The 26,711-nt window shown below is 34.7% G+C and overlaps 1 protein-coding gene across 8 annotated transcripts in view; it reads left to right on the top strand.

Moving 5' to 3' along the window:
• The window catches only part of PCB (Pyruvate carboxylase), a 57,825-nt gene extending 34,984 nt beyond the window's left edge, over positions 1-22,841 (top strand). For 6 of the 8 annotated variants that reach the window (XM_067770461.1, XM_067770460.1, XM_067770463.1 and 3 more), the window contains 9 exons: positions 10,316-10,375; positions 10,460-10,576; positions 11,468-12,357; positions 12,723-13,342; positions 17,441-17,488; positions 18,788-19,185; positions 20,047-20,306; positions 20,385-21,414; positions 22,572-22,841. In XM_067770461.1, the coding sequence (XP_067626562.1) occupies positions 10,478-10,576; positions 11,468-12,357; positions 12,723-13,342; positions 17,441-17,488; positions 18,788-19,185; positions 20,047-20,306; positions 20,385-21,414; positions 22,572-22,820 (3,594 nt within the window). In that variant the 5' untranslated portion in view covers positions 10,316-10,375; positions 10,460-10,477 and the 3' untranslated portion in view covers positions 22,821-22,841. Of the gene's footprint in view, positions 1-7,592; positions 7,747-10,315; positions 10,376-10,459; positions 10,577-11,467; positions 12,358-12,722; positions 13,343-17,440; positions 17,489-18,787; positions 19,186-20,046; positions 20,307-20,384; positions 21,415-22,571 lie in introns of those variants that run through there. The other 2 variants (XM_067770466.1, XM_067770467.1) reach the window with 2 other exon arrangements.
• Positions 22,842-26,711: the final 3,870 nt, after the last annotated feature.

The raw sequence follows: 26,711 nt of genomic DNA, 5'->3' as shown, positions 1-26,711 counted from the left end.
ACACCTGTATCTAAAAACCAATTCGAGGTAACTCCCTTGGATTTCGTTTAAAGAAATTTCAAAATTGCCGAAATTATGACTAGATCAGATTTTGCATTGATTAGTAGTCGCAACCGTTACCAGTGCATTTCTTCGCAACTTGCTGTCATACGGTTATAAGGGAGACACTTCGTAGATAGTTTCGCCCTGGCTCATTCTATCTGATTCAAAGTAGGACAGTTTTTTATTAAAAAAGCGATTATCCGGACAAATCGGTGCAGAACAAGGTACGAAGCTTCTAGCTCTGTAAGATTTTGAAACCGAACGTCTTAGGTTCAAGTCACGTAACAAGCTAGATCAGTACTTAATAAAAGTTTTTAAAAGGTTGAGCACTGGTTTGGTGAGTCCATCGAACGTATTTCTACCATGAAAAACTTTTCACTGCCTTGGCAGGTATCATTCGAAACTGGCATGTAAAAAAATTTAAATGTAGCATACCACAAAGCTCAGCCCTAACCTTCTCGATACATTTGAATCAAATTATTATTAAGGGACCCTAGTAATTGAGAATACCTTTCAATTAAGTAAAAGTGCGACGGAATATTTATGTTGCCGCTAAATATTATTGTGTCAGTTGAAAGCCAATAAACTCGTGCAAGTTTTTTATCTGGCGCAAACGAGTCGTTACAGTGTTGCGTCGAAAATTTGCGGTCAGAATATCTTATATTTATTCAAACTACAAAGCAATTATAAGATCGTTTAAAAAAAGAGCACAAACAAACCAGGTCTTAACTGGCAGATTAAAAAAAATAAAATAAATCTACAGGTACTAATCAAATTAAATAAATCCACACATGCAGCAACATATATTAGCACCCTATTAATGCAATTTTATTTTAACGAAATAACTACAAATCTATTATTAATTGCTTATTTTACAAATACCTATTTATAATATTTCACCACAAATTATTACACGAACATGTAATATATTCACACATTTATGTGCTATTTAGGTAATAAGGTTAATATTCCTTGATTTAATTGATTTAGCAATAACAAATCGTGTTTTATTGTTTGCAATGCACAGTGGTTAATTTACATGAACAGCGCTGAGAAAAGTATTTAAAAACAAATCAAACAAGTAAAGAAGGCTAAGTTGGGTGTAACCGAACATTACATACTCAGCTGAGAGCTATGGAGACAAAATAAGGGAGTGGGCCTTAGTTCTATAGGTGGACGCCTTTTCGAGATATCGTTATAAAGGTGGACCAGGGGTGACTCTAGAATTTGTTTGTACGATATGGGTATCAAATGAAAGGTGTTAATGAGTATTTTAAAAGAGAGTGGGCCTTAGTTCTATAGGTGGACGCCTTTTCGAGAAATCACCATAAAGGTGGACCAGGAGTGACTATAGAATTTGTTTGTACGATATGGGTATCAAATGAAAGGTGTTAATGAGTATTTTAAAAGGGCGTGAGTCTTAATTCTATAGGTTTTCGAGATATCGCCATAAAGGTGGACCACGGGTGACTATTTGTTTGTACGATATGGGTATCAAATAAAGGTATTAATAAGGGATTTAAAAGGGAGTGGTGGTAGTTGTGTATGTGAAGCCGTTTTCGAGATATTAACCAAAATGTTGCCCAGGGTGACCCATCATCATCTGTCGGGTACCACTAATTTATTTATATATGTCATACCACGAACAGTAATCCTGTCAAGATTCCAAGGGCTTTTGATTTCGCCCTGCAGAACTTTTTCATTTTCTTCTACTTAATATGGTAGGTGTCACACTCATTTTACAAAGTTTTTTCTAAAGTTGTATTTTGCGTCAATAAACCAATCCAATTACCATGTTTCATCCCTTTTTTCGTATTTGGTATAGAATTATGGCATTTTTTTCATATTTCGTAATTTTCGATATCGATAAAGTGGGCGTGGTCATAGTCGGATTTCGGCCATTTTTATACCAATACAAAGTGAGTTCAGATAAATACGTGAACTGAGTTTAGTAAATATATATCGATTTTTGCTCAAGTTATCGAGCTGAGGGCCGAGCGGAAGGACAGACGGTCGACTGTGTATAAAAACTGGGCGTGGTTTCAACCGATTTCGCCCTTTTTCACAGAAACAGTTATCGTTCTAGAATCTAAGCTTCTACCAAATTTCACAAGGCTTGGTAAATTTTTGTTCGACTTATGGCCTTAAAAGTATCCTAGACAAATTAAATGAAAAAGGGCGGAGCCACGCCCATTTTGAAATTTCCTTTTATTTTTGTATTTTGTTGCACCATATCATTACTGGAGTTGAATGTTGACATAATTGACTTATATACTGTAAAGATATTAAATTTTTTGTTAAAATTTGACTTAAAAAAAATTTTTTTTTAAAGTGGGCGTGGTCGTTCTCCGATTTTGCTAATTTTTATTAAGCATACATATAGTAATAGGAGTAACGTTCATGCCAAATTTCATCATGATATCTTCAACGACTACCAAATTACAGCTTGCAAAACTTTAAAATTACCTTCTTTTAAAAGTGGGCGGCGCCACGCCCATTGTCCAAAATTTTACTAATTTTCTTTTTTACGTCATAATTTCAACTCACCTACCAAGTTTCATCGCTTTATACGTCTTTGGTAATGAATTATCGCACTTTTTCTGTTTTTCGAAATTTTCGATATCGAAAAAGTGGGCGTGGCTATAGTCCGATATCGTTCATTTTAAATAGCGATCTGAGATGAGTGCCCTGGAACCTACATACCAAATTTCGTTAAGATACCTCAAAATTTACTCAAGTTATCGTGTTAATGTACAGACGGACGGACGGACGGACGTACATGGCTCAATCAAATTTTTTTTCGACACTGATGATTTTGATATATGGAAGTCTATATCTATCTCGATTCCTTTATACCTGTACAACCAACCGTTATCCAATCAAAGTTAATATACTCTGTGAGCTCTGCACAACTGAGTATAAAAACGCAGAGGAACAGACCACTCTGAATCAGTGGAAGCAATCGGAATAAACTGAACTTTACAATGTATACAAACAAAGGCTAATTTTACTTTTCGGAGCATTGTAACTTACGGACAATGAACAGTTCTATAAACTATCTGTAGTTTTCAGAATAAATTCAGTACGCTTGAAACTTTGAGTCTAAATCTGAAATTTATTTTAAAAACATATGTGACTAAATAAAAGTGGACTTCAAACTTAATACAGATAGGTCTACATTAGAATATTCAACTGGACTTCGTTTATCTGGGACCAGACATTTACTCTTGCTATTTTTACTACATTGTACGGAGTAGGCAGATAAAAGTAAAATACCCTCTCGACCAACTAAAATCACATTCTTAAAGCGTAAAACTGAATCCCATCACGTGTGCCTTAATGCTACTGTTGGCTCGAGGAGACTAGCTGCCAGATACAAATTTCTTTTTTTTTTTACCGATTGGTGGACGATAGAGCGACGAGATAAGCGGATTGGCACGGGTAACTCTGTATCCGGCGATTTGCTTCGTCACCCTCTCGTCTACCGGTTGGCAAAAAAGCAATATGTGTTTGATTGAGCTTCTAATTGTAAAAATCTAAAACTGAATCAGTCAAAAACTTACGTAGCTTATAATAAATTATATAAATTTTGACGAATCTATGTGGTCAGACTTCAATCACGTCACAGTTGGCAGTTGGAGTTGCAGCAGTGCTCGTAATAAAACACTTTTGAAGCATCCTTGACTTTAATTGGGTCGTGATCAAATAAAAAATTGAATATGAACGCGAACACCATGATGTTTTATTCAACACCCGGAGCCGGTTAGCTTAATAAACCCAAAAAATTATAACACCAAAGCTGTGAACTTCTATAAAAAACAAACCTTATAATCTGAATCTGGAGGCCGCAGTGGTGTGCTGGTAGCGTGCTTCACCTACCATACCGAAGATCCTTGGTTCACGTCCCGAGCAAAGCAATATCAACATTTTAGAAAAGCAATATCAACATTTTTTTCAATTGGAAGAAAAAAATTAGCCATCTCGAAGATCCTGTCAGGCAGTTGACGGGTGAGATATCACACTTGTTTTGTCCACATTTGGCTCAAACTGCAAAATACTTATTTGAATGGGTATAAATGACAAATATAAATAAAAACAAGTAAGGAAGTCTAAGTTCGGGTGAAACCGAACATTTCATACCCAGCTGTACACTTGAAATGCTGTTTTTGTTTGTTTTGTGTGCTTAATAGTGTTACAAGGCTTGCACAATTATACATATACATATGGTTCTATTCTGAACTAATTTTCGTTTAAACAAGCAAAAAGGAGACAGGGGCTAACACCAATGACCTTGAGCGGGTAATACTGCAGTTTTCCTTCAGATATGGGTATTTCCCTACTGTTTATTTTAAAATAAAGTTATAACAGGACAATAAACATAAACACACAAGTGCCATTGTACTAAAAAGCGTTATTACAAAAAAAGGGCAGAGTTATTAACGAAATTTTCCAACTTTTACTAGAATTAGCTTATTACCTGCATCTACGCACTTTTACAAAATCTTTTATATAAAAGAAGGCGATTTAACCGATTTAGTCCATTTTTACTGAAAATATTTCCTTTTGAACACCAAATTTTTCGTCGAGTTATGGCTTCTGAAACGTTGGGAAATGCATTGTAAGAAAAAGGGAGTGCCACGCCCATTTTCAAGATTCCAATTATTTCCCATTTCTTGTTATAATGGCAAAACACACGATTGGTACAAAACTATTTTTCGCTAAGATTTAACGCTTTTTAAAGTCATTTATATAAAAGTGGGCGTGGTCTTTAACCGATTTTTACTAGAAATATTTCCTGCTATAAGGAAAGTATGTGTACCTAATTTTGTTAAGATATGTAAATTTTTCTTCGAGTTATGGCTCCCGAAACATTGAAATTGCTTAGACAAAAAAGGGGCGGTGCCACACCCATATTCAAAAATTTTAGTTTTTCCAATTTAATATTATAATTCAATTCAGAAAGTAAAATTCTATTGATACAAAGCACTTTTCGCTAAGATATAGCCTAATATTTTCGTCTACGACCCTTTTGAAAACCTTTTATATAAACGTGGGCGGGGTCTTTAACCGATCTCATCCAATTTTTCTAGAAATATTTCCTGCTATAGGGAAAATTTGTGTACTCACTTTTATTACGATCCGTTAGTTTTTCTTCGAGTTATGGCTCCCGAAACATAGAAAATTGCTTAATCATAAGAGGGGCGGTGCCACGCCCATTTTTTAAATTTTGAAGTTTTTCCTATTTATTGCTATTTATAATCCACTTGGAAAATGAAATACCATTGATATAAAGCTCTTTTTTTTTTCAAGATATAGATTATTTTATTCGTTCACGATCGTTTTAAAAATCGTTTATATAAAAGTGGGCGTGGTCCGTAACCGATTTCGTTAATTTTTCTTCAAAGCATTCTTTTTAGTAAATGTAACTTTTCTGCCGAATTTTGTTACGGTTTACCGATTTTTGATTTATGATTAATTAATTATGTAGATTAGTTGAGCTGAAAGGCCGCGGTTAATGAATAAAACCTCCTTTTGGTTTGTTTTATATTCATAAATTTTAATTTTGGTCTATATTTCGACTTCAATCTGAAGTCATCATCAGGGCTGAAGACAAAACAATAACAATAGTTAATTACACAGAACATACATATGAACACATGAATAACAAAATATGACTTACACATATGGACATGTATGATCGACTGATTGGGAATATGACCAAAAAATTACAAAGAGGTCGAGAAAAACAAAAGAAGAAATCAAAATATAAACAATTTGGAAAAGTCCCGTAAAAATAAACATTTTTCATGAACAGTAAGGGTAAACAAAAATCATGTATACAATAACAACATTGATATGACAACTAGACTTAGCTTAACACACACATATGTACGTATGTATGTACATATTTCATCCCATTTAACTATTTGATAATATTTCAAATGACCGCCTTGTGGTGTTGTTGCTTCAAAATTAAATTCCTGTAAGACTGCGCACAATTGTCTGCGTCCATTTTGAAGTTCATTCTTTTTTCATTAGGGGTGTTCAAAATATGTAGCATTTCTAAAGTGTATCGTTTGCTGTAATGTTTTTCATTGTCCAGTATAGTTACATTATCGAAGTCGGGGAAGTGCCCTGTGTCTTTGCAGTGGGATGTTAAAGCCGTCTTGTTGTCCGAAGCATTATTCCTTAATTTAATGTTAGATCTATGAGCGCAAATCCTTGTCTTGAGTTTCAATTTTGTTGTCCCCACAAATACTTTCTCGCATACGTGGGACCCGTCGCCGTTGCAAGGAATTCTGTAAATAACGTTAGAAATTTTGTCCTTAGTTTTGCTGAAAACTTGTTGCAGTGTGTTATTGTATGTAAAGGCTATTTCATATTTTTCTTTGTCATATATATTCGACATCTTGACCCTCTCTGAGGTTCCGGGAACATAGGTGATTGACTTGTATATTTTACAATCTTTCTCCTTTTTCAAATCTTCTTTTTTATTATTGGCATGATAATTCCGGACCAGCTTGTTAATTAAGTTTATGGGAAAATCATTTTCTTCTAAAGTTTTCTTGATTATCGCAATATTTTTGTTATGAAACATTTTATCACTTATCGTGAGTAGTGTCTTTTGACGTGGCTTCCTTGTTCCCCAGCATACCCGTGGATATTGCAATCCAAATCATTTCCTCGAAGTGGAATGATATCAAAGAATGACGATGATGAATGATGATGACTTCAGATTGAAGTCGAAATATCGACCAAAATTAAAATTTATGAATATAAAACAAACCAAAAGGAAGTTTTATTCATTAACCGCGGCCTTTCAGCTCAACTAATCTACATAATTAATTGCAACATTCAAGGCTACTAAATTTTATCAAGATTTATGATTAATAATATTTGTAAAATTTATTTTATCACAAGTGGGCGGTGCTACGCCCATTAAAATTTTTTTTTTTCAAATTTTTATCAAGAGTCCAATATAAGCCCACACGTCAAATTTCAACATTATAGGTGTATTATTTACTAAATAATCAGCTTTTTTGTGTTTTCCAAAATGTTATATATATAAAAAGTGGGCGTGGTTATCATCCGATTTTTCGCTCATTTTCACTACCAATCTTTTCTGGGTCCAGATAAATAAATACCAAATTTTGTGAAGATATCTCAATATTTACTCAAGTTATCGTCTTAACGGACAGATGGGCGGACATGGCTCAGTCAAATTTTTTTTCGATACTGATGATTTTAATATATGGAAGTCTATAACTATCTGGATTCCTTTATACCTGTACAACCACCCGTTATCCAATCAAAGTTATAATACCCTGTGTACAAGTACAGCTGGGTATAAAAACATGAATATATGTACATGTACATATGCACATATGGTCATGTCAATTTGAATGTCATTTGTTGTACATAATATTGTTTTTATACATATGTACATTGAATTTAAGGTTATCAACACTCACTGATTAAATGTTTTAGCTTCAAATTTTTATAAAATCGAGCAAATGCAATAGATCGCTTGATATTTATTGTTTGTGGTAATAAAAATATTGAAATGAAAACTTCGAAAGAGCAAAAATATTAAGGCAACTAGCAGTTTCATACTAAACGCCGAACTCTTCAAATGCGAATAAATTTTGGAGGAGACGCATAATAGGAGAATCGGCACGCACCATCTCTTTATCGATTTCAAAGGTAACTTTGACAGGACACGGTGTGCTTGAACCATGTTTGAATCGATTCTTAAGATACCAAGGAGCATTTAATTATTCAAAATTAGTCAAAAAATTGCGGTTAAAAAAACACAGTGTTAGAAAAAATTTAAAAGTATATACTTATGTACATATATTATACACTTTTCCTTTAGGGGTCGTCGAGTAGAACCCGGTTAGGGGTAAGAAATTTTCCACACACCTGCAGAACCATGAGTTACGGGCAAGAAGCCGGGATTTCCAACTTATGTGAACTTATAGCAATTCAACATGGTCGGATAAAAATTGCTTTGAAATATGTTTACAGTTTTATAGAAAAGAAATGAAGTCCGTTCAATGGTTTTTATAACGGCTCAGGCATTTGTTGATGTTTGTGAGTTTTTTCCCAGCAAACACAAAAGTTATACACTTTTCGAGATGTTTTAACTTAACCGCGGATTAGCAAATGCGGTTTTATAGAATGCCCCAATTATTTTGAACGGCAATAAAAGTAAAAAAATGTTCTTTTGTGAGCTGCGGAGTTTCCTTTAAAACTTATACGGGTAAGGTAAATCAACAGCCCTGTCAGGATGGACAAATTATATACAAGAAATTCGGAAAAAAGGAGTGTGCGAAAAAATGTTATAAATATTTATGACTTAGCCTCCCTTGATGTTTCCAATGGGCGCCAGCTACAACTAAGCAGAGATGACTCGGTCCCCTTTGTTGGGAAACCTGAGGTTCATTTCCTTAACACGCCAGCTGCTGGTGTATCATCGATGATCACAAAATAGTTGTACTTGCCATTACCGGCTAATACAGAAGAAAACTGCTGCCGCGTACCAGCCATAGGTATCTACTTCGCTTTGGCTTAATTGATTTGATATAAATGGTTATTCAGGTATTTGCGTTCTGTCATAAATTGAATCCTGTTATACTCCCGTCTATAGCAAAAAAGCAGAAAAGTTCAGTTACTGCCTTTTAGAAATTTTGATGCCATTTTATGCAACACCAATTTACTCATTAAAAATCAGTCATAAAAATATTAAATTACAAAAATAAATTAAGATTTAAAATTTGCATTATGCTCCGAATATCTTAAATATTAAAAAAAAAAAAAAAAAAAAAAATGTTAATAAATTGTTCAAGGTAAGAAAGCAGAAGAAAATAAATATTTCTCGTTTTATTCCCTGAAAATTTGTTATACATATAAATTTTATGTTTTAACATTAAAAGAACATTATAATAAATTTTTCCTGTTAGAATGATTTCAAATCATAAAGACATTTTAAGTCAAATTAAAAAAGTATATATTTAAAATAATAAATGTAGGGCGCGAGAACCTCCAAAGAACATTAGCGGGACGGTACCTACTAGTTTTATGCCGACTCCGAACGGCATCTGCAAGGCAGATGAGTTTTCACTGAGAGCTTTTAATTGCAGAAATACACGCGGAGCGCTTGCCAAACACTGCCAAGGGGCGACCCCGCTTAGAAAAATTGTCTTCTAATTGAAAAACCATGTTCCTAAAATTTTGATGTTCCTTTGCCCGGGGTGTGAACCAAGGATCTTCGGTGTGGTAGGCGGAGCACGCTACCATCACACCAAGGCGTCCGCCAAGTCAAACTATTCTATGAAAAAAAGTATATAAAGGCAGTAAATTGTCCCAGGGGTTAGGGGGTCAGAATATACCCGCGGTAGGTATGCCTGTCGTAAGAGGCGACCAGATTTAAGGGGCTGTGTAGCGCAACCCTTTCAGGTTGCCAGCCCAATATATATCTTCTCCAAACCCAATTGCCAACCTCACCTATCCGCGGCGAATCCTGTTTCACTAACAGATGAGGTTCTGGCGACCCCAAGCTCCTCGTGGAACTTGGGGGTGGGGAGGGAGGGATGGCCTGACGGTTTAATATGGCCATATAAATCGTTCCCAAGATGGTCGGGCTAACACCTTAATGGTGCTGTGTTACCGGAGCGTACCGGATCTGTATCCGGCAAAGGACCATCACATCGATAACACTCCCCAAAGCCATCGTGGAGAAACCTTATCGCTACAACAACAACAACAACAATGCAGTAAATTTAATTTTACTGCTTTTAGATTCACAAGACATTAAGGAAGCTCGCGTCTAGTTTCGGGCTCCAAAAAGATTTATGTGCCCGAAACATATGACGATGTCTCTCCATAAAGTCATTTAGTAGTTTAATTTATTAAGTTAAAACAAACGTTAAACTCGCACTTCATATTTCTCTGATTTCACTTTTTACACTTTACTGCATTTTATACTATTGACGGTAGTATAGGTCTACTTAATTCCTTAATTTCAGCCATGTAAAGGGCTGTTTTTAGCTAATTTAACCTGAGGTGTGTTCCTTAGAAGCTTATGAGCCAAACATATCTTTGTTAATTGTATTAAATCGTACCTTTATAATCCGACATGTATTTCGAACCCATTTATAAATCTGATATCCAAGAACCGCATTTAAATGCCACAAATAATTTAATGCAGATATATTTCGATAAATTTTTAAAGTAACTGGTTAATTCATATTTTTACATTTTCTGTTTTCAGATAATTTCGGATACCCCAAATTTCGGATAAAGCCGATTCATTGCTGTCTTCGTCAACACTGTAAGCAAAAGAGAACCGTCAGTGGATTCATCAAAGTTAAAGATCTACGTAACGATATTAATTAGTTTTTATCTTTATTAACAGCACCAAAAAACAGTAACAATGTTCATACCAGTTGCCCAGTCGGCCTTTAGGGCGTTAAAACATTCTACACCACGTGTTCGTATCTTTCTTATCAACAAAAATGCCTTCTCTAGTCAGGTGAGTACGAACTTTTCGTTTGAATTGACCCACAACAAGAAATCCAATTTTTTAAATCTTATTGACATAATTTAGGCACACTTCTTCCATTAAGGTATTGTTTTGCTAGAGCCGTGGATAATGCATAAAAAGTCTGAAAAAGTGTCATCTGTGGATTTAGGAAGATTTAACATGTATTTGTTTGAAAACCCATATTTTGAAAAAATATATTGATGAAACACCGATATATTGTACCGCTTTGGTCACTTTGAGGAAAAATAAATCCGTGGACAAAGATGTTTGCAGCCATGAGAATAGATGTTGCTTGATACATTTTACATTTCCAGTCTTATTCGGTGGTCTTACTATTGCTAAATGGAGTAATCATCCAAGTTCTGACAGCCAAACAAAACCGAACTTCTACTACAAACAATTCTTCATATCAGGGCGAGTTTCTTAAAACAATAATTCAAGAGTTCAAGTTTTCACTCACCCTAATATCTTGAATAAAATAAGACGGTCCCAGGAGTTGAAAAATATTGGTCGGAGTAATTTCTAAAATGTTTAAGTAGTCCCTAAACAGTAGTTCCTTGAAAATAAATCACTGCAAAATGTGTTTGAACAGAGTTCATTAGAAGTCTACGGGGGTTTTGACATAGATTTGTAGGGAATATATTTGAGGTGTGCGTAACACTGTTGGCCATATGAACTTCGTTATTTGTTTGAAACCTCTCTACGTTAATAAAATCTCGTATCAATTGGCGATACTCATTTTTGAATTGAGTAGAAAATAATCTCTAATCCGACTTCTTGAAATAAACCATATATTAATTATTTAGTTTTAAAAACTGCTGAGCCTACTTAAACTAATTTTCATCACGCATTCCCTTTTTATTTTACCCACTTCTTCAGGTTGAGTACAAACCCATACGTTCGGTGCTGGTCGCCAATCGTGGTGAGATCGCTATTCGCGTATTTCGTGCGTGTACGGAGTTGGGCATCAAATCGGTAGCTATATATTCAGAACAAGATAAAATGCATATGCATCGTCAGAAAGCTGACGAATCGTACATTGTTGGTAAAGGTTTACCACCCGTTGAAGCATACCTGAACATTCCAGAAATAATACGCGTATGCAAAGAAAATGATGTGGATGCTGTGCATCCTGGTTATGGTTTCCTCTCAGAACGTAGCGATTTTGCGCAAGCCGTTATTGATGCTGGTCTACGCTTTATTGGTCCATCACCGAAAGTCGTACAACAGATGGGTGATAAGGTGGCGGCACGTATTGCTGCTATCGAAGCTGGTGTACCAATTGTACCCGGTACAGATGGACCGGTCACAACGAAGGAAGAGGCAATGGAATTTTGTAAAAAACATGGTTTACCAGTGATATTTAAGGCTGCCTATGGCGGTGGTGGACGTGGTATGCGAGTAGTACGTAAAATGGATGAAGTCGAAGAGATGTTCGAACGTGCCAGTTCTGAGGCTAAGGCGGCTTTCGGTAACGGTGCTATGTTTATTGAAAAATTCATTGAACGTCCACGTCACATTGAGGTGCAATTGCTCGGCGACAAAGCGGGTAATGTGGTACATTTATATGAGCGCGATTGTTCGGTGCAACGACGTCATCAAAAGGTTGTTGAGATAGCACCTGCGCCACGTCTACCGCAAGAAACACGCGATAAAATGACCGAAGCAGCAGTACGTCTAGCTCGACATGTGGGCTATGAAAATGCCGGTACTGTGGAGTTTCTTTGTGACGAAACGGGAAATTTCTATTTCATCGAAGTAAATGCGAGGTAATTTCATATTTGAGTTTCTTACAAGAACGGCCTATCACAGCATTTGGTTGAGAAGCACCTATCATTGCAGAATGACCTATCTCACAATTTGTTTCAACAGCAGCTATCTACTTTAACATACTCATACGTATGTAGGTCCCATCTCGTCAGCTTATACATTTTAAATTGAGATACGTCAATTTTGGAAAATATCTTAGATATGGTGACCTGCAAGCAAAGGCTCTTGAAACGAGTTCTGTGAAAGGTCATTACTAAACCCTTTGCTACGATAGGAAAATTTCCAGCTCATGTATCGATTTGTGACCTTGTGACAAAACATTAATTCTAAATTTCGATGCTATTGCTTGAATTGTTTCGTATAGATTGCAAGTTGAGCATACCGTCACCGAGGAGATTACCGGCATCGATTTGGTACAATCGCAAATACGTGTTGCCGAAGGCATGACACTACCCGAACTCGGTTATACACAGGAAAACATTCAACCACGTGGTTATGCCATTCAGTGTCGTGTCACCACCGAAGACCCGGCTAATGATTTTCAACCCAGCACCGGTCGCTTGGAGGTGTTCCGTTCTGGTGAAGGTATGGGCATTCGCGTGGATAGCGCTTCAGGCTTTGCTGGTGCCATCATTTCGCCGTACTATGATTCATTACTTGTGAAAATTATATCGCATGCTAGCGACTTACAAGCATCAGCAGCTAAAATGAACCGCGCTCTTCGTGAATTCCGTATACGTGGTGTGAAAACGAATATACCTTTCTTGTTGAATGTTTTGGAAAATCAGAAATTTTTGCATGGTGTCTTGGACACATATTTCATTGATGAAAATCCTCAGCTCTTCAAATTCCGTGTATCACAAAATCGTGCACAGAAGCTACTTAACTATATTGGTCAGGTGTTGGTCAATGGTCCACAAACACCATTGGCAACTGGTCTGAAGCCAGCTGAGGTTTCACCTCATGTACCTGAAGTACCACTAGGTGAGTTCAAATAGACATTATATCTAAGCTCAAGCAGCTTTTGAGAAATACCGTAAGTAATAAGTTCATTTTGTTAGTGTGCTAAATCTTGCTTAAAGCTTGAAAATGCAATCGTTCCACATATTTTACATCCTATTTTTCTCCTTTCACTTAATAATTTATAGAACCTAAATATTTTCTTATTTTTTATTTATGCTCTTTATATTTTTATTTGTTTGACACATCTTTGCAATAGAAGTATCTTGCCTAATTCAAATTCAATATACGGCCGCGCTTTGTGAGCGGCTGCACCGGCGACATTGGGCCGCGACAGAACCGCCTGGCTACCGGAGGGTGGCAGTACTGTTTGCATCCAGTAATGCTCAACATATCTACTCTTTATAGAATATCTCGGATTGAAACAATCTCACTGATTCTAGCAAAAGCATGGATACGGTCGTGATCGTAATGCCCGGTTTTCCAGTGCGAGTTTAAACTACAGTTAAAGTTGACTAGAGTTTAACCCTGTCACTTCAGCCGCTTAAGCTGTGAAGAGCATCAAAATTGTATGTTATCGAACAAAGTGGCAAGGCTAAACTCTAGTCAACTTTAACGTTTGTTTGAACTCGCACTGAAAAACCAGGCATAAATGTTGCAAAAATGTCAGCTTCCACTCCACTACCCATTTTGGACTTTTTTCCAAAAAAACGATAATCCTCTTACCCCGCGTTCTAATGGACAGTGATCCAAATCCCGATTGAAATTAAACATGCAAATGCAACAACAAATTGGTCCATATGGATCATATTGTTGTTGCATTTGCATGTTCCATATTTATCCATTTATCCTGTCCTTTGATAGGAAAGAGAAGCCTAATAGGCAATTACATTTATACATGTTAAAAATAACTTATATATGTAGTATATGCGGCGCTGAGATCGGAACATTTCAAACATACATTTTTATAAATCGACTTGGGTCGTAATCGAAACGCTCATCATCTGTACAGAAATGAAATGATGAATTCAAACAAATATCTATAGATGGTGCTCACTAGAGGTGGAAAACTATCGATAGTCCGGACTATCGATATACGCCGATAGTATCGAAGGGCACTATCGATATATCGATACTATCGGGAAATTTTCGTAATTAATAAATATCAGGTTTCCGGTACTGGCGGCAGATAATCTCATATGGAGCATACCTGAGTGCTACAAAAAGGCAAAATAAAGATATTTGGGAATTGATGCTGTTATTTTTGTAGGCATCTTCGACTAAAACAAGAATCCTAATTTTCCAAACAATGCCAAAATTTTGAGTTACCTGTTTTAGAAAATTAAATTAAATTCTATACATTTTAACATGAGCTGACACGTTTTCAAAATATTCTGAGATAGGTTTTTTCTGAAAAATATTCTCAAATAGGCCATTTTCGAACTGGCAGTCGAAATCGGTCGATATTCAACTCAGCCGTGGATATACAGCTTTGAACACGAAAATAGCAAAGATAGTTTTTATAAAATATTATAAATTACTTTCTTCTTTTGGTTTCCTTCAATAAATTTAAAAAAAACTTTGGTAATTAAATACAACAGTGGTGAACTGCTAATATACATCCAAAAATGTCGGTAGAGATATCAAAAGATATATCTTTGACCTCTGTGTCAATAATACGGAGGCGAAAATTAAAGTTTTGCGTTTATTAAAAGTTATTAGCGAAAAACCGAAAAATAACCATGCATCCCTCAAATAGAAATTGTATGTCTATCAAAAAATGTTCTCGAAAAACTGGAAAATTACCCCCGGACCACTCCAAAACCGGCGGTAGTATTTTTTTGCAGAACATCTTGCTGCATTGGCGGCCTTAGGCCGCGCTTATATAAAGTTACACTTGCCAATCCAACACCCTTTTGGGATTTAAATTAAATACGTGCAAAACCTTTTTCTACACCAATTTTCTTTCTATGTACAACAACCGCATGAAATCTGTTAAATTCAGCTATAAAAATATCTCCACACAGAGCTAACATCTTGGTGTCAAGACGCGTCGTTTGATACCCCTCCCAATATTTTTGGACGCGTACCGCTGCACATAGGTAGGTTTTCAAGTTTTAGGCGGCCAAAAATATTTTATTGCCCATATCTTCTTAATAAATGAAAAATTATAATAATTTGTGTAATTAATCGGTTATGTTAAAAAAATAGATATTACACTGTGAAACACTAAAAAATTTCTGCGCAGTGAAGCTATTTTTCATGTATCAAACCTCTATCTAACCCCAACAACAACAAGGGTGTATCAAACCCTCTATCTAACCCCCTATCTGCAAGATCTGCAGCTAAATTCAATGCAGTTGGAAAGCTATTTGTGCCAAGTACCACGTTCAAAACTAATTTTCACTTGGACGGACTTGGAAACATAACAAAACTGGTTTTGAACACCAAAAATCAAAAAAACAAAAAAAAAAAAGAATTTTTTATCATCCTAAATAAAATAGGTTCTTTATCAATTTATAACATTAAGAAATCACAAACACCATTAATAATGTTAGTATTTACCTGAAATATCAGAATCCATCACAATTACTCAATTCAATTGTCTTAAAACTTAAAATATTGACGTTAAAACATGCGATTTCACATAGGTTAAAAAAAACATAACACGCGTTTCAGAAATAGCTAAATTCCGATTACTTGACAGCCAACGCCAGATATGCGATGGATGGGAAGGTGTAGAATTATTGTTCCCCTATCTATTCTTAAGCTGTGGGAGTGATTTTTTTTGTAATTGTGGCAACTTTCAGAAATTCAATAATGGCCGCTTAAATGTCTAAAATCTACCTATGTGCGTTGTTGTAGATTTTAACTAATTTTATTTGGACGTGTATTAGCACACTTTTGCTAACGAAACTAACAATATATTTATTATTAATTACCTTTTCGCCGCAGAGTTTGACAGTCCAGCTCTTGAGGTAAATGCTTCATTTCCGCCATCATGTTTCTCTTTTGAGGTCGAGTACAAAGCGCAACGCTGAAGATGATTCCACAAATTGCTTGTGTTGCCGATTGATTTGAACTCCTTTTTGCAATAGGAACAAATCGCCGTGGTTTTATTTTTACTCGATTTGGAAAAATAATTCCACATAGCAGACATCGTTACTTTCTTTTTGGGGGACACGCTATCCATTTTGTTCAGAATGTGCGAAAGTTCACGATTTATATAAATAATCGTGAACTTCTATTAAATTTATAAGAATATTACAATGCAAAAACTCGTTCCAATAAATACGCGTGTTTTACACACTTCTATCGCTTCTAAAATTTCCGCTCCTTTGAAAAGTCAAACTAAGTGCTACCAATATGCCAGCATAACATGAGTTACCAATGCGTTTTTATATTATGTATATATGAACTTACAATTCTTCTACTAAAATACTTTAAACGACAGTATCGATAGTCATAAAACATCGATAGTGCCATCGATAGGTAAAAACTATCGATACTATCGTCTATAGTTTTCCACCTCTAGTGCTCACATTGAAATACTTACAAAATTTAAAATTTGTTCTATAGTTGTTTCAAACAATAAAATGCTTTTGAAGTTGATATATTTTTGAGTTTATTGCATTTAAATCTTTACCTTTTTTCTCGACCTTCATAGAAATGCAATCCCATGCATTTTCCCGCTCTGGAGACCATTAGCCCTGATCGTAGATTTTTTTGGTTCCAGTTTAGACCACTTTGCTATCTTTAACTATTTGATGTATATAAATCTATGTTATATGTGTATGTATACGAGAAGTTATTATATATCTACGTATGTATGGCGTATTTTTGCTTAAATCGATTTATTTATTTCTTTAATGTTTTTCTTATCATTTTACTACGACTTTATTTTCTTTATTTTATTTCATCGTGTGAATAATCCAAAAACAAACAAAAATAATACACAAAATCTTATTTGCAAAACAATAATAATTAAAATCAATAAACCGAAAAAAACACCATTTCGAAACATCACCGAAAACAAAAACAACTAAAAATTTTTTAAAAACTTCAATGTCATAAAAAATACATTCGATTTCTGAAATTGATCACGATCACGATCACTTGAAGACCTGTCACCCGAGGCAATAAGCCGTGAAGAACGTGGGGAAGCCAAAGGTATGTTTTTGATTCTGTTAACAGAACAACGTTTACTGTATACATACAAAAAATTTCATTTGTAAATATGTAGATCGTTGTTCCTTTTTTATATGACAAACATTTTGAGATGCATCCTTGTACACGTACATTTTAATAATACTTACATAGAAAAACTATTAAAACGGGAACTTGTATATGTTTGTGTTTTTTCAACTTCCTATTTACGACCTATCCACCCACCTATTGGCTATTCACACCTACCTCTAACTATCTTCAAAATTACCTCTCTATCACTGATCCCTAAAAATGGCTCTTTATACTATTGGTGCTATGGTGTTATATTTAAGTGGTTTCGGGTACACATTAACATCAGTAGGTATATTCATTTATGTTTATTTTTTTTGTAAATACTTATAAATAATTTGTCATTAGGAATTTAAAAATTTTTGATTTTTTTTTCAATGTATACAAATCTAGTTCTAAACGTTAAATTAGTGGTGTTATAGAATAATATCGCAGATGCAATAATGGCAAAATGACGAGTTGTATGGCATCAAAGCTGCTTTTAACAGGTGGGTCTGCGTCGCATTACTACCTACCTAATCACGGAAATAACCAAAATCATATCTGCACACAACAACCTGATCAGATGTTTTTCACTTAGTAGAAAATTCCAACCTAATCTCTCTCTCAGATGAACAGTAAAACAAGACGCACTCAGATTCCTATGATTAAGGTTTTATTTCGGAAGTTCTTTTCCGTGTTTACAAGATACTCATTGAGTATGATGGCTCCCGTAGGATTGCTATGGTCACAGTTATGTCACCACAATTTTAACTTTTAGAACTACAATAAAAATAGCAATATTTATTATTAACATTTTTATAGTTCTTTTATATCTTTTACTTTAAATATTTAAGTAAAACTATAAAAAATGTTTTTTTCTATTAATTCTTCATGCTTAATTTTATCGAACTTAAATATATATACATATATACGTATGTATATATGAATATAAGTTAGATATGTACGTACGTATGTATGTTTTATTTATTATTATTCACATGATTTATAACAGGATTGCACTTAACCCGCGAAGCTAGGAGCTTGTCTGCGGGTAATTGTAATTGCTTAAGCTAGGCTTTTTGCAGCATGTATATCTGTCTTTAACTTCATCGTATGATAATATGTATTGACTTATGTAAATATGTAATCAACCTTGTCGTCTATATGCACTTCGAATTATGTATATTCTTTATGTACTGATACGTTTAAACACATTCAATTAATTTGTCTTACCCTCGCTTGCTGACATAGTCACCGAACCTCCAAAAGGTCTTCGTCATATATTTAAGTTACATGGTCCCGAAGCATTTGCCAAAGAAGTACGCAGCCGTAAGAACCTCATGTTGATGGATACAACGTTTCGTGATGCTCATCAATCTTTACTTGCAACACGTGTACGTTCTCACGATTTGCTTAAGATCTCACCATATGTTGCGCATAAATTCAATAATCTCTATGCTCTGGAAAATTGGGGTGGTGCCACATTCGATGTAGCATTACGTTTTCTACACGAATGCCCTTGGGAACGTTTGGAGGAAATGCGTAAACGTATACCTAATATTCCGTTTCAAATGCTGTTGCGTGGAGCTAATGCAGTGGGTTATACTAGTTATCCCGACAATGTTGTTTATAAGTTCTGTGAATTGGCGGTAAGTAATTTATGGTCTTTCAAGTTCTACAGATTCTAAGTTCAAAGATCAGAGTGATTCGTTAGGGAAATAACTTTTTAATGATCGTTTTTTTTCTTTTTTGGAACCCGTTTTGACAACATTGGTAGTTTTCATATACAGGATATTTATATTATACTGGGTACCCTGGCTACCGTTGTCATATAAATTTTGTCTAGCCTCCTCGTCTTTCTCTTTCTTTCCATTTCTACAGGTTACTGGGCTATTTCCTAGTGTAGGTTAGCTTAAGCAAAAATCTATTCAAGTCCCAAATTTCAAGAAAATCGGGCAGTGAGTTTAGGAATTCTTCTCAACGTAGAGTATACACTCTGGCCTGATGACGAAATTGCCCAAAACGAAAAAAAATGCCTAGAAATACAACCGTGAATGTATTTTAGGGTAAGAGTTACAATTGTTTAGGAAGGATTTTCCGTTAGAAAGAGCCGAGGCTAGCATGTCTCCAAACCAAAAATGACAAGGATTGGCGGAAGAAAATCGCTTGAAAATAGTTCTTTATATTAGGTTATAGAGCCCTTGTAAATGAAATGAAAATTAAATTTCTTAAAAATTATAAAAAGAGGTTTCCGGCTTATAATTATAATAAATTGGAATACCTCCAAAGAAAGTTAGGTCTAGCTTCTCTCCCAATTTGCGTCGTGCTACTGTTTTGCATTACCTAATTCCGGTTGATGATATCTACTTAAAGTGTAGGTAGAAGAAGCCCTTTTAGGATTAGTTAAAGGTTGGCTAATCATATTCAGTGCATTTTCCTAGCAATATCTATCAACGCGAATGTGTATATGCCTTTGACGAAAAATAAATTAATACAACTTATTTGTGTAGGTTCAAACCGGTATGGACATATTCCGCGTTTTCGATTCCTTGAACTATTTACCCAATTTGATTTTGGGCATGGAAGCTGCAGGCAAGGCTGGTGGTGTCGTTGAAGCGGCAATTTCCTATACAGGCGATGTAAGTGATCCAACACGTACAAAGTACGATCTTAAGTACTATACAAACTTGGCCGATGAACTAGTCAAGGCAGGGACGCATGTACTTTGTATCAAAGATATGGCTGGCTTATTGAAACCACAAGCGGCTAAGTATGTAATTTCATGCATACTTTGTATGTAATAAAGTGCTCTTTATATTAATCGCCTCTCTATCATTCATAATTTTAGACTACTTATCACCGCTATTCGTGATAAGCACCCCGAAATACCAATTCACATTCATACACACGACACATCGGGTGCTGGTGTTGCTTCGATGCTTGCCTGTGCGGAAGCTGGCGCCGATGTTGTTGATACAGCCGTTGATTCTATGTCTGGCATGACCTCACAACCCAGTATGGGTGCAATTGTTGCTTCACTACAAGGCACACAACTCGATACTAAATTCGATTTACGTGATGTCTCCGAATATTCAGCTTATTGGGAGCAAACGCGTACTCTTTATGCACCATTCGAATGTACAACCACAATGAAATCTGGTAACGCGGATGTATATCTCAATGAGATACCTGGTGGTCAATACACCAATTTGCAATTCCAAGCATTCTCGCTAGGTTTGGGTGACTTCTTTGAAGATGTGAAGAAAGCTTATCGTGAAGCAAATTTATTGCTGGGTGATATTATTAAGGTGACACCCTCATCAAAAGTAGTTGGCGACTTGGCGCAATTTATGGTGCAAAATAAATTAAGTTCCGATCAAGTGCTCGAGAAGGCTGAAGAGTTATCATTCCCTAAGTCTGTTGTAGAATTTCTACAGGGCTCAATTGGTATACCCTATGGGGGTTTTCCTGAACCTTTACGTTCACGCGTACTTAAGGATATGCCACGTGTTGAGGGTCGTCCCGGTGCCAATTTGAAACCATTGGACTTTGATAAGCTTAAGAAGGATTTGAAAGAATCTCATCCACATATAAGTGAACGTGATGTTATGTCGTCGGCACTTTATCCAGCTGTAACTGAAGACTTCTTGTATTTCCGTGAAAATTATGGTCCAGTTGATAAATTAGATACACGTATCTTCCTTACTGGTCCAAAGGTCGGTGAAGAATTTGAGGTGACCATTGAACGTGGCAAAACTTTGAGTTTGAAAACTTTGGCAATGGCCGAAGATCTGACGCCCAATGGTGAACGTGAGGTGTTCTTCGAGATGAACGGTCAATTGCGATCTGTGTTCATACGCGACAAGGAAGCTGTGAAGGTAAGTAAAATAAGCTTAGTAAAATAGTTGGTAATTTTTATTGATCGGACTGGCATAAAATGCGGTTTGAACAACGCCCAGCTTCGAGAGTTTTCTTAAAAAATTCCCTATTTCGTAATGCATGAACACCGTTTCTACTCCGTACTAGCACAGTTATGTTTGTAGTTGTGTCGTTCGGACGACTTGATTTCACCACATCCAGCCTTCTATTTTGATTTGCTACCCGTAACGGTAAAAGTCTAGAACAGCGTTCGACTGCTAATATGCGTTCAAAAATATCGGGAGAGCTGTCAAAAGGCGCGTCTTGACCGCAATATTAATAGTTCGAAGGCGGAAAACAAATTTTGAGTTGTTCAAAAGATATTAACGAATAATCGAAACCGTGGTGAGGTTGACACTTGCATGGCGCCAGATATTTCGCTTGTAGATAACCTTGAATATTATTGTAGGAAACTTAGAGAACAATAGAGATCCCTCATCACGAATTTTAAAATAATTCGCAAGATCAACTTTTAGATTTAGCAAAATTAAACTCATACCAATTTCACACAGAAACTTTATGGCGTCACAAATTTGTTTAATGAAATAAATAATTTTCCTTTTCACACGGGGCCACTTACTCCATTAATGGACATCTGTCAGCCGCCCCAAAATAGAATATGTTTTTTACAGAAAATAGTTAAAATGAATACCAGCGGTTTCGAAGGAGAAAAATGTTCTGCATTTTCTTCAAGGTTCTATTTATATGTATGTAATTTCTAAATCATAAAATACTGTTAAAGTTATTCGCTAGATGGCAGAACTTATTAAAATAGTTTAATTAAAATTATTTAGAAATATCTATGTACTATCAGCAATATATACAATTTATCTGGTTTTTTCTGCAGAATATATACTAAACAGTAAAATCGGAATAACTTTTTCAAAACATCCATGGAAAAAATTGGTTTTAAAACTGGTACATTTTTTCTTTTTTCGGCTTCTGAACCACTACTAAGGGCCCTCTTTGCATATGTTCTATTACAAAGCTTTCTATCCTGGCGTTTTTATTCGCACATGTTCTTATACCTTTTTACTAAAAAACTTCATGTTTTTATATAACTTTCTCAGTTTTTTGTTAACAATAAAAATACTTTTGAATTTTCTTATTTTCACAGGAACTTCACATTCATCCTAAGGCTAACAAATCGAACAAAAACGAAGTGGGCGCCCCCATGCCTGGCACAGTTATTGATATACGTGTGAAGGAAGGTGATACTGTGGAGAAGGGACAGCCATTAGTTGTGCTCTCAGCCATGAAAATGGAAATGGTTGTGCAAGCGCCAAAAGCGGGAGTTATTAAGAACTTGGAGGTTATTAACGGCATGAAATTGGAGGGCGATGATTTGCTAATGCTAATCGAGTAAAAAGTCCATAATCACAACAATTTGTAGATGGCTTTTTAAATGAAAAAAAAAAAAAAAACAAATTAAAAACGAACACATACATATACCAAGAAAATTATACATAAGTTTAAATTTATTAATATGTGCATATGTGTCTGTATGTATGCATGTACATACTTGTATAGTAAAACGAAAATGTAACGTTTAGTGATATGATATTGTTGTAAATTAAAAAAGAAAATTGTTATACACATACATTCATACAAAAATATACATAGTCCATATAAAATCGAAAGCAAAGATATTTACAATAATACATACAAAAATATTTGTACTTCAAATTTTTTTTTAAATAAACATACACATACATAAACATTTGCATTTACGTGTGCAACGACATTAGATCAACAAATAAAGTGTTATGGCCATGTCACAATGAACTTTTCCATATAGATGCGTTCAAGGCAATCTTATCCATGATCAGTAGTTTTAGTCTCAATTCAATAGCTACCGAACTGTATATTCGATTTATTAATACCTCCACTAATCCGAGAGTAGAGTTGTGCTTTTTCGTTCATTTCAGAGATTCGGTTCTTTCGTTCTTTTTCTGATGAACGAACAAGTTCTTCTTTTTGTTCATCAGTTCCGTTTTTTTCAAGCAAATTTGTTCACTGCTGTTTACACCCACGAAAATTGTCAACAAGTATAGATGGGGGTGCGTATGCAGCAATGCTTTGTGTAGGTATATTTAAATGTGTTATGGATAAATAAGTTGATATATATGGGGTATTTCATCCCATTTCGACCAATTTTGAACTCGACCCCTTTAGAATTGGCTGAAAGTTTTTCTTCTTTTTCTAGCTTACGAAAGACGTTTTTCAGAATTTTTTCAAATTTTTTCATCCAACTGAAAAAAAGTTATGAATTTAAAAAAAACACCGTTTTTGTTTTCAAAATGCTATAACTTTTTCAAAAATTGACCGTTTGGGATCTTTTTTTTTAATTTGTTTTTAAATGTACTTTTCGGAAAAAATACAATCAAATTTTTAAAGTTTTTTTTTAATTTTTCAGTTTTTCGAGATTTTTCGAATTTCGCCATTTTTTTTCTCATAAAAAACTTCAATCAATTCTGCAATCACCCCCACTAATACCGGAGTGGGCCGATTTTTTGAATATTTTTTTTTATTTAATTGAAAAAAAAAATTTTCAAAAATAAAATTTTTTTTTTTATAAATTTTATTTATATAACAAAAAATGTAAGAAAATGATTTTTAAGTATTCTTTTCTTTATATATTATGGTAATCCACGATTAAAATGACTCGCTTTCACTGTCCAGGTTATTTTAATCGTATAAATAAAATTGATAAAAAAAAATTTTATTTTTGAAAATTAAATAAAAAAAATATAAAAAAAAAATGGGCCCACTCCGGGATTAGTGGGAATGAATAGGGCAGAATTAATTGAAGTTTTTTATGAGAAAAAAAAATGGCGAAATTCAAAAAATCTCGAAAAACTGAAAAATTAAAAAAAAAAACTTTACAAATTTTTTTGTATTTTTTCCGAAAAGTACATTTAAAAACACATTTTTTTTGAAAAAATTATAGCATTTTGAAAACAAAAACGGTGTTTTTTTAAAAATTCATAACTTTTTTTGAGTTGGATGAAAAAATTTGAAAAAATTCTGAAAAACGTCTTTCGTAAGCTAGAAAAAGAAGAAAAACTTTCAGTCAATTCTGAAGGGGTCGGGTTCAAAATTGGTCGAAATGGGATGGAATACCCCATATGTATAATTAACCTCAAAAAAGTTACAAATTTCGGAAGATCCAGGAAGTTGAAAGAGTACAGATACAAATTGTAAATTTGAACTTTTCAAGTTTAATAAATGTAATAATTAGTTTCTTACAAAAGATGTTTTTCATAAATAGTCCACACATGGGCCGTTCCATTGGTTTATCGAGCTCTGGCTCTGGCTCAAATCTCATTGGAACGATCTGGATCAACTTTATGAGAGCTGGCAGCACTAATAAAAACATCTGTTTTGTTGAAAATAAGTAGAAACGTACACAAAATTTTAAGATACTGATAGAATTATTAACATTTAAATAGTTTTGCACGTAAGCAAACTATTTATTTTCCTTACATCATCTTCAAGTTGTTTACTCTGTCATTGTTTTTGCTTTTAAATATGGCGAAATCTTGTATGTATACACAAATGTACACATATTTAGTTCAGGCTACAATGGCTCAACTATATGGTTCGCTCATCTCACCAGCTGATTTTATTTTTTTCATTTCACTGGAGTAGGGATTGTCAGAAGGAGATGGCAAACTTAAAATGAAACCAACGAATTTACAACATTTTCTTACTACATACAAATGCTGCTAAGTTTTATGTTTTAACTCCATTCCATTCGTCTAACACCTACATGCTGATTTTGGCAATGTGAACAAAGGTGTGTTTTTGCTGTAGAGATGAGCCAACCATATAGTTGAGCCATGAGTGCTACCAACTCAAAAGTGGTTAGCTGTCAAAAAATCTACTACAGAAAACGAAACGAACAGAACTGCTATACGGATCAGAAATTGAACCAGATAAATATGAGGATCACAACGTTGTTGTTGCATTTGCATGTTAAATTTCTATCCGTATCTCGCTCAAGTCTCAATGGAACGTAACTACATATCTTTACTGTAAGTGGCATCATCGACATTCGTGCTCACTGGATTTCTACGTATGTATGTATGAATTTACAATGTTCGCGAACGAGAAGAGAGAAGGAATAACATTAGATAAAACGAACTAAAAGAACAAATAGAACCGAAATCGAAGATCAGTTGAGAGACCCAGTTAATTGAACAAGTTCAGAACGAAACGACCCAACTCTATCCGAAAGGCTTTGTAAAAAGTATAAGTTGCATTGGTGCATTTTTAAGAGGCACACGGTTTTTCGCGTTTTCTGAACATTGCGATTTTCTGGTATGATCGCTGTTTTGGTCTAGGTGTGCGATATAAGTATTCTATTGTGGATAAAATAAGTGTGATATCTTATCCGTCAATTGGCTGACAGGATGGCTACTTTTTAGCATTTTGACAAAATATTATATTTTGGCCAAAATATTAAGGCGATTAATGGTTGAACGTCTAGAAATTAAACGATCAGAAAATCGACTCATGTAAATTGGGGATAACTTCAACTGAAGAACAGCGTTGTCATATATAGGTAGTTCTTAGTCTATAAATCTTTGATTTAATCTTAACCTTTTCACTAAAATAAGTAGCAGTCTAACACATATAAGGATAATTTTTACAGGTAGCTATAACACCCAACTTACCAAAAAAAACTAAAAAATTAATGTTTTCAATGCTTGAAACACAATGCCCTGGCGCCACGAAATAAACACGACGAACTTCGCCTGGTCAAAAATAGAATCCCAATAATTGCATGAAGGTGAACACAATGAGCGAAGAGCAAAATTAATATTTTGCGACGATAGGTAGATTTATTTCTATCGTCGCCGCCGGGCGATGACGACAAACATCCCAAGGGTTGCTGCTGTTAAATTTTTTTAAGTATAAAAAAAGAAAACATATCCAAAAACAATTTTTTTTTACATACATATAGGTAATTCTTAATTTTACTGCCAAAACAAGTTCAAAAAAATTGGGAGGGATATCGAAAGACGTGTTTCGGTATCATTATTAATAAACCGAAAACTCTTGATTAATATTATTAAAAACTAAAAGGTAATTAGCACAAACATTTGCTAAATTTTCATTTTTTCAATCAATGTTTTCAACTAACCGGGTACGTGCGCTGACAAAAATTTAAACTCATGCAAGCCTATGGAAACGTACGTATCGTGCGCCGTATACATGTAAACTGTATTTTTTAAATTAAAGGGTTATAATA

The sequence above is a fragment of the Eurosta solidaginis genome, chromosome 3 (genome assembly GCF_040869045.1).
Source record: "Eurosta solidaginis isolate ZX-2024a chromosome 3, ASM4086904v1, whole genome shotgun sequence".
In the NCBI taxonomy this organism is placed as follows: domain Eukaryota; kingdom Metazoa; phylum Arthropoda; class Insecta; order Diptera; family Tephritidae; genus Eurosta; species Eurosta solidaginis.
This window is presented reverse-complemented; position numbering and strand designations above follow the sequence as displayed.